This window comes from Nipponia nippon, unplaced genomic scaffold (genome assembly GCF_047370975.1).
Source record: "Nipponia nippon isolate SJK-2023a ecotype South Korea unplaced genomic scaffold, ASM4737097v1 scaffold_41, whole genome shotgun sequence".
Classification (NCBI taxonomy): domain Eukaryota; kingdom Metazoa; phylum Chordata; class Aves; order Pelecaniformes; family Threskiornithidae; genus Nipponia; species Nipponia nippon.
This window is the reverse complement of record NW_028262360.1, coordinates 779,523-788,531: the sequence shown is the minus strand read 5'-3', so window position 1 is coordinate 788,531 and position 9,009 is coordinate 779,523. Positions and strand designations below refer to the sequence as shown.

General features: G+C 68.5%; 1 protein-coding gene across 1 annotated transcript; it reads left to right on the top strand.

The window, feature by feature from the left end:
• The first annotated feature begins 289 nt into the window (after positions 1–289).
• On the top strand, positions 290–7,676 carry EFNB3 (ephrin B3). Its single transcript, XM_087777872.1, is given in 6 exon segments — positions 290–515; positions 3,842–4,125; positions 5,746–5,838; positions 6,378–6,416; positions 6,570–6,792; positions 6,794–7,676. Coding segments are annotated over 6 exon segments (987 nt in total). The 5' UTR covers positions 290–417; the 3' UTR covers positions 7,044–7,676.
• The last annotated feature ends 1,333 nt before the right edge of the window (positions 7,677–9,009 follow it).

Here is a 9,009-nt window from a genome sequence, read left to right as displayed (position 1 = left end):
CAAAGGGGGGCGGTTGCGGGGGAGGGTGGTGGTGGTGGCGGCCACGCCCCCGTCCCCGTCCCCACGCCCCTTTCTACGGAGCCACGCCCCCTCGCCCCGTGCTCGGGTCTGCGCTAAGCCACGCCCCCCCCTCCCATAACCCCGCCCCCAACAACACAAACCACGGCCCCAAACAGCATCGGCCCTCCTCCCCTCACAAAGCCCCGCCTCTCAAACCCCGCCCCCTTTCCCCAAACCACGCCCCCCCTTTCCACACACACACACACACCCCCCCCCCCCCCCCCCGGCCCCGCCGCAGCCGGCGACGATCGCAGCCGGGAGCCGGGGGCCGGGGGCCGGGGGCCGGGGGCCGGGAGCCGGGAGCCGGGAGCCGGGGCCCGAAGGCGTCGTGGCCGCCGCCCCCGGCGTCGGTTCGGGATGGCGGGGCGGTGCGCGGCGCTGCTGGTGGCCGTGCTGGGAGCGGGGGCGGCCGGGCTCAGCCTGGAGCCGGTGGTTTGGCACACGGGGAACCGCCGGTGAGCGACGGGGGGGGGGGGCGGCTGAGGTGAAAAGGCGGGAACCGGGGGGGGGGGGGGGGGCTGAGGGGATGGGGGGGGGGGAGCCGGGGGGCTCTGAGGAGAAAAGGCGGGAACCGGGGGGGGGGGGCTGAGGGGATGGGGGGGGGGGCGGGGGGCTCTGAGGGGATGGGGGGCGCTGAGGAGAAAAGGCGGGAACCGGGGGGGCTGAGGGGATGGGGGGGGCTGAAGGGATTGGGGGGGGGTCTGAGGGGAAAAGGTGGGAATTGGGGGGGCTGGGGGGATTGGGGGGGTCTGGGGGGAAAAGGGGGGAACTGGGGGGGTCCGAGGGGATGGGGGGCTCTGGGGGTTGGGGAGGGGGGGAATGAGGGGAAAAGGTGGGAATTGGGGGGGGATGGGGGGATTGGGGGGGATGGGGGGCTCTGAGGGGATGGGGGGGCTGGGGGGACCCGGGGGGCTGAGGGGATGGGGGGGGCTGAGGAGAAAAGGCGGGAATTGAGGGGTCTGGGGGGAAAAGGGGGGAAGTGGGGGGGGGATGGGGGGGAAAAGGTGGGAATTGGGGGGTCTGGGGGCGAAAAGGGGGGAACTGGGGGGCGGATGGGGGAATGGGGGGTCTGGGGGGAAAAGGTGGGAATTGGGGGGTCTGGGGGGATTGGGGGGGGAAGGGGGGGATGGGGGGGTCTGGGGGGAAAAGGTGGGAATTGGGGGGGTCTGGGGGGATTGGGGGGGAAAAGGGGGAAGTGGGGGGGGATGGGGGGGTCTGTGGGGATTGGGGAGGGGGGGCTGAGGGGAAAAGGTGGGAAGGGGGGGGTTCTGGGGGAATGGGGGGGGGGTCTGGGGGGGGGGGGTCTTGGGGGAACGGGGGGCTGAGGGGATTGGGGGGTTCTGAGGGGGAAAAGGGGGGAACTGGGGGGCTCTGGGGGAATTGGGGGGGGTCTGAAGGGAACTGGGGGGTCTGGGGGTCGTGTGGGGCCGGTTCAGCCCCCCCCCAGGTCACCCCGAGACACGGTGAGTGGGGACAGGGAGACGGGGTGGGGTGACACCGGCTGTGACACCGTGAACGTGTGTGTGACACTGTGTGTGTGACACTGACACCGTGAGTGTGTGGGTGACGGTGGGTGTGACACCGTGAACGTGTGTGACACACTGGTACCATGAGAGTGTGGGTGACACCGGGTGTGACACTGGGGGGGGGGGTGACACCGTGTGTGTGTGACACTGTGAATGTGTGAGTGACACTATGCGTGTGACACTGACACCATGAAAGTGTGGGTGACACCGGGTGTGACACTGGGGGGGGGGGTGTGTGACACCGTGTGTGTGACACCGTGAATGTGTGACACTGTGTGTGTGACTGACACCGTGAGTGTGTGTGTGACACCGGGTGTGACACCGTGAACGTGGGTGTGACACTGATACCATGAGTGTGGGTGACATTGAACGTGTCTGTGTAACACTGTGTCTGACGCTGTGCGTGTGTGACACCGTGAATGGGGGTGTGACACTGTGCATGTGACACAACACCAGAAGTGGGGGGGGTGTGACACCAGCAACGTGCATGTGACACTGATACCATGAGCGTGGGGGTGACAGCGTGAGCGGGTGACACCATGTCTGACGCTGTGTGTGTGTGACACCGGGTGTGACACCGTGAGTGTGTGTGTGACACTGTGAACGTGTGTAACACTGACACCGCGTGTGTCGCACCATGATCGTGTGACATCGCGTGACACCGTGAACGTGTGTAACGCTGTGCCTGACCCGCTGTGCGTGTGACACCGTGCGTGTGGGTGTGACACCGTGTCCACGTGTCACGGTGCACGGTTGTGTGTGACGGGGCCTGCAACGCGTATGGGGGGGATGTCTGCCTGTGCGAGACGCGGGGGCCGTGTGTGACACAGCCAGGGGGCGAGAGTGCGCCAAGTGGGTGTGCGGGGGGTTGTGTGTGTGTGTGTGTGTGACACACGGGCTGCGGCTGTGTCAGGCGCAGGGGGTTGGGGGGGTGCGTGTGAGGCACCGGCTGTCTGCTGACGGGGTTGTGTGTGTGGTTGTGAGTGTGTGCAAGTGTGGGTATGTGTTGGGGGGGGGGTGAGAGAGGGTTGGGGGGTGTGTGTGAGTGCGTCGGGGGTGTTGTGTGTGTGTGTTGCGTCAGGGGGTCTGTGTCTGTGTGAGTGTTGGGGGGTGTGAGTGTGTCGGGGGGGTGTGAGTGTCTTGGGGATGTGTGTTGTGGGTGTGGCTGTATGGGTGTGAGGGGGGGGGGGGTGTGTGTGAGTGTGTGGGTGTGTCTCAGGCTGTCCGGTGGGGTGTTGTGCTCCCTGCTGGGTGTTGTGGGGGAGCAGCGTGTGTGTGTATGAGGTGAGTGTGGGTGTTGTGTGTCAGGGGGTGTGTTTGTGAGACTGTACGCGTGTGACTGTGTCAGGGGTGTGTGTGTGTAACCCCCTGAGCTGGGTGTCAGGCTGCGGTTGGGGTGTTGCGGGGGGGGGGTGTGTGTGTCAGACTGTGGTCAGGGTGTCTGTGTGTGTGTGTGTCTGTGGGTGGTGGTTGGGTCCTCCTGCTCTGTGTGCGCGAGCGTGTGTGTGAAGCGCTGTGCGGGTGTGACTCCGTGTGAGTGCGTGTGGCACTGTGCGGGTGCGACTGTGTGCGAGTACAGACGACTCCGTGCGTGTAACGCTGTGCGGGTGTGAGTGCGTGCGACACCGTGTGAGATGCGGCGAGTGTGCGTGACACAGCATGTGTGACGCGGTGTGACACGGGGGGGGGTGTGTGTGTGTGACACGGTGACGGGTGTGACACGGTGACGGGTGTAGCAACACGGTGACACAACAACCTGTTGGGTGCCCCCCCCCCCCCCCCCCGGATGCCTGGGTCCCCTTTTTTTGGGGGGGGGGTGGGGTTGGGCAGCAGCTCTCTGTTGCCATGGCAACGCTGCCGCCGCCGCCTCCCCTCCCCCACCCCGCAGGCCTGGGTCCCCCCGGGGAGGGGGGGGACGACGATGACAGGGGGTGTCTGCGTCCGGGTGCCCCCCCCCACCCCCCAAAAAGGGGACCCCGGCTTTTGGGGACACCCCCCCCCCCAAAAAGGGGACCCAGGCACCCTGAGCCCCCCCCTCAAAAAGGGGACCCCAGAATTTGGGGAACCCCCCGCCCAAAAGGGGACCCCGGGGTCCTGAGACACCCCCCCCCAAAGGGGACCCAGGCGTTTGGGGGGACCCCCCCCACCCCACCCCCCAAAAGGGGACCCAGGCGCCCTGAGCCCCCCCCCCAACCGGGAGAACCCCAACACTTGGGGCCCCTCCCCCCTCACCCCCTCCCCCCACCCCCCCGCAGGTTCCTGGCGGCGGGGGGCTACGTCCTGTACCCCCAAATCGGCGACCGCCTGGACCTGGTGTGCCCGGGGGCGGGGGGCGGGGGCCCCTACGAGTACTACAAGCTCTACCTGGTGGGCGGGGCCCAGGCCCGGCGCTGCCAGGTGCCCCCCGCCCCCGCCCCCACCCTGCTCCTCACCTGCGACCGCCCCCACCGCGACGTCCGCTTCACCATCAAGTTCCAGGAGTTCAGCCCCAACCTCTGGGGGCACGAGTTCCGCCGCCTCCACGACTATTACATCATCAGTGAGTCGCCCCGGAGGTCATGGGGGGCGGGGGGGTGAGGTCATGGGGGGGGTGGCGTCACCAAGGGGGCGCTGGAGGGGAGGGGTGTTGGCAGGGTGATGGTGGTAGGGAGGTGACGGTGGTAGGATGGTGTTGGGAGAGGTGTTAGCATCAGTATTACATCATCGGGGAGTCGCCCGTGAGGTCATGGGGGCGGGGGGGTGAGGTCATGGGGGGGGTGACGTCACCAAGGGGGCGCTGGAGGGGAGGGGTGTCAACGTGTGACGGTGGTAGGGAGGTGACGGTGGTAGGGAGGTGTTGGGAGAGGTGTTAGCATCAGCATTACATCATCAGTGAGTCGCCCCGGAGGTCATGGGGGGCGGGGGGTGAGGTCATGGGGGGGGGGGTGACGTCACCAAGGAGGTGCTGGAGGGGAGGGGTGTCAACGTGTGACGGTGGTAGGGAGGTGACGGTGGTAGGGAGGTGTTGGGAGAGGTGTTAGCATCAGCATTACATCATCGGGGAGTTGCCCGTGAGGTCATGGGGGGCGGGGGTGAGGTCATGGGGGGGGGTGACATCACCAAGGAGGTGCTGGAGGGGAGGGGTGTCAATGTGTGACGGTGGTAGGGAGGTGACGGTGGTAGGGAGGTGACGGTGGTAGGGAGGTGTTGGGCGAGGTGTCAGCGACGTTATTGCATCATCAGGGAGTCCTGCATGAGGTCATCGTGGGTAGTGACGTCACGGGGGAGGTGCCGGAGGGGAGTGATGTCATCAGGGTGACCTCACGGGGAGGTGACGGTGGTGGGACGGCGTTTGGCGGGCTGCCAGCGCCGTTACAGCATCACCAGGGAGGCCCTCGTGATGTCATCGATCCGTGACAGAGGGGAGGTGTCACTGGGGTGGTGACATCACTGGGGAGGTGTCGCCGGGCTGTGACCTCACCGGGGAGGTGTCACTGGGGCGATGACATCAGCGGGGAGGTGTCGCCGGGCTGTGACCTCACCGGGGAGGTGTCACTGGGGCGATGACATCAGCGGGGAGGTATCACTGGGGCGATGACATCACCGGGGAGGTGTCGCCAGGCTGTGACATCACTGGGGAGGTGTCACTGGGGCGATGACATCAGCGGGGAGGTGTCACTGGGGCGATGACATCACTGGGGAGGTGTTGCCGGCCTGTGACCTCACCGGGGAGGTGTCGCTGGGGAGATGACATCACCGGGGAGGTGTTGCTGGGCTGTGACATCACTGGGGAGGTGTCACTGGGGAGATGACATCACTGGGGAGGTGTTGCCAGGCTGTGACATCACCGGGGAGGTGTCGCTGGGGCAATGACATCAGCGGGGAGGTGTCACTGGGGCGATGACATCACTGAGGAGGTGTCGCTGTGCTGTGACATCACTGAGGAGGTGTCGCTGGGGCAATGACATCAGCGGGGAGGTGTCACTGGGGTGATGACATCACTGGGGAGGTGTTGCCGGGCTGTGACCTCACCGGGGAGGTGTCACTGGGGCGATGACCTCACCGGGGCCCTGTCACAGGTCTGTGATGTCACTGTGGTGGGGGGGGGGGGTCGCTGAGGGCAGTGACATCAGCGGGCGGGGGCCGGTGACCTCATCGCTGACATCGCTCTGCCCCGCAGCGACCTCGGACGGGACCCCCGAGGGGCTGGAGAACCGCCAGGGCGGGGCCTGCCTCACCCGCGCCATGAGGGTCACCCTGCGCGTCGGGCAGCGTGAGCGGGGGAGGGGCGGCGGGGCGCCCCCGGGGGGGGGGAGGGGCACTCCGGGGGTGGGAGGGGCCAGCGGGGGGGGGAGGGGCACCCGGGGGGGGGAGGGGCACTTCTGGGTCCCATGGGGGGAGGGGGACTCCTGGGGAGGGGGAGGGGCACTCTTGGGTCCCTGGGGGGGGGGGGGGTGAGGGGGCTCTCTTGGAGGGGGGAGGGGCACTCTTGGGTCCCATGGGGGGAGGGGCTCTCATGGGGGGAGGGGCTCTCATGGGGGGAGGGGGCAGGGGGGGAGGGGAGGGGCAGTGTTGGGGGGGAGGGGCACTCCTGGGGTGGGGGAGGGGCTCTCATGGGGGGAGGGGGGCTCCTGGGGTGGGGGAGGGGGCAGCGGGAAGGGGGAGGGGCACTCCTGGGTCCCACGGGAGGAGGGGCACCCTTGGGGTGGGGGAGGGGCACTCGGGGGGGTGGGGGAGGGGCACTCCTGGGTCCCCTCGCTCACCCCTCCCCCCCTGCCCCTCCCCCCAATCCCCGCCCCCCCCCCCCCCCAGGACCCGGGTCGGGGCCGGCGCTGGAGCAGGAGGGAGCAGGTACGGGGGGGGAGGGGCGGGGAAGGGGGGAGGGGCTCCCCCTTGGGGTGGGGGAGGGGGAGGTCATGTCCCCCGCTCATGGGGGGAGGGGAGGGGAGGGGTCCCGGATACCTGGGCCCCGCCCCCCCCTCACTCTCCCCTCCCCCCCCTCAGGCCCAGCCAATCAGACGAGCCCCCCCCCCGGCCCGGGCCCTCCCCCCTTGGGGGGGCGGGGCTTGGCGGGGGGGGCGGGGGGAGGGGCGGCAGCCTTGCTGGCGCTGGCGGGGGCGGGGGGGCCCTGTGGTGGCGACGTCGCCCCCGGCGACCCCCCAAAACCCCGCGGGGGGGGGGCGGGCCCCCGCCCCGCCCCGCCCCGCCCCGCCCCCCCGCGACCCGCCCCCCCCGCCGCCCCCCCCGCCGCCTACTACAAGGTATGAGGGGGGGAGGGGCGGGGCAGGGGAGACCCCGCCCCCCAGCGGAGGGACACGCCCCCCCATGGAGGCTCCGCCCCCCACTCGGGACACGCCCCCTCCCCCAAATAGGGGGGGGTTCGCCCCAAAATGGCGCCGCCCCCCCCCCCCCCCAAGGTGGGAAGGGGTTAACCCCGGATGCTGGGTGGCAGGGCTTAGCCCGGGGGGCGGGGCTTAGGAGGGAGGCGTGGCCTAGGGATGCGTGGTCTACTGGGGCGTGGTCTAGCCAAATAGGGCGTGGCTTAGCCGATGGGGCGTGGCCTAGCGGGGGGGCGGAGCTTCCCTAGCGTTGATGTGCCGCCCTCCCCGGGAGTGGGCGGGGTTTGTTGCCCCCCTCCCTCTTTATTGGCTGTGAGGAAGCCCCGCCCACGCGGTGGGAGGCTGGGCTTGCCCCGGCCACGCCCCCGCTCGAGGGCGGTGGGGGCGGGGCTTTGTCGCCGTAGCGCGTCAAGATGGCCGCCGGCCGGAGGGACGCGAGGACAGGAAGTGACGTCGCGCTGCGGGCGGGGCTTCCTGCTGCGGAGGGCGACGAAGAGGCGGGACTTCCGGTCGGGGGGGCGGAAGAGGCGGGGCGACGCCGGCCAGGAGAGGCGGGACTTCCTGTCTGGGCCGGAAGTGACGCCCAGGACTTCCTGCGTGGGCCGGGGAAGAGGCGGGACTTCCTATTTGGGCCCCAGAGCCGCCGACCGGGACTTCCGGTGTGATGTCGCTGATGGAGGGGGCGGGACTTCCTGTTCCGGGATGGGGCGGGGCCTGACGACACTTCCTGTCCGCCCCGCGGTGCCGATTATAGCGAGTTCTCGTGCACTTGGCTCCGCCCACCTCGATGTCACTCAACGGGGGGAGGGCGGGGCCTGCAGGGGGGCGGGGCGACGTCACCGCGGGTCAAGGGCACCACGCCCATCGCGACATCACGGCGCCCTGCCGTGTCACAGCCCCGTCACACGCGTCACCCCTCACGCCGTCAGGCGTGATGTCATCACGTGTCACCCAGTCACACCCGTCATGCGCGTCACCTCACTCCGTCACTTCTGACGTCATCGCGTGGCGCCGCGTCACATGTGTCGCACCCCGTCACGTGTCACACCCGTCACACCATCACGCGTGTCACACCCATCCCGCGTCACACCCCGTCATGTGTCGCACCGTCACCCGTGTCGCACCATGTCACGCCCCATCCCGTGTCACACCTCATCATGTGCCACACCCTGTCACACGCGTCACACCCATCCCGTGTCACACCCCGTCACACCCCGTCACACGCGTCACACCACATCACACCCATCCCATGCCACACGCGGCACACGCATCACACCCTGTCGCACATGTCGCACCACGTCACAGCCATCCCGTGTCACACCCATCACGCATCACACCCCGTCACATGCGTCGCACCCTGTCACACATGTGACACCATCACACCCATCCCGTGTCACACCCCATCACATGTGTGACAGCCACCCCGTGTCACACCCATCCTGTGTCACGTGTGGCACGTGCGTTGCACCCCGTCACGCCCCGTCACACCCATCCCATGTCACACGTGGCACACACGTCACACCCCGTCACACCTGTCGCACCGCGTCACACCCTGTCACACCCATCCCGTGTCACACACAGCACACACGTGTCACACATGTCTCACCCCGTCACACCCATCCCGTGTCACACCCATCCCGTGTCACACCCCATCACACGCGTCACACCACATCACACCCATCCCATGCCACACGCGGCACACGCATCACACCCTGTCACACGTGTCGCACCCTGTCACACCCATCCCGTGTCACACCCATCCCGTGTCACACCCGGCACACGCAGCACACATGTCACACCCCATCACACCCCGTCACACCCTGTCAATCCCCGTCACACCCATCCCGTGTCACACGCAGCATGCATGTCACACCCCGTCACACGTGTCACGCCCCGCCACACCCATCCCGTGTCACACCCGGCACACGCAGCACACACGTCACACCCTGTCACACCCATCTCGTGTCACACGCGCCACACACACGTCACACCCCGTCACACCCATCCTGTGTCACATGGCACACACGTCACACCCCATCACACCCTGTCACACCCATCCCGTGTCACACGCAGCACACACGTCACACCCTGTCACACGTGTCGCA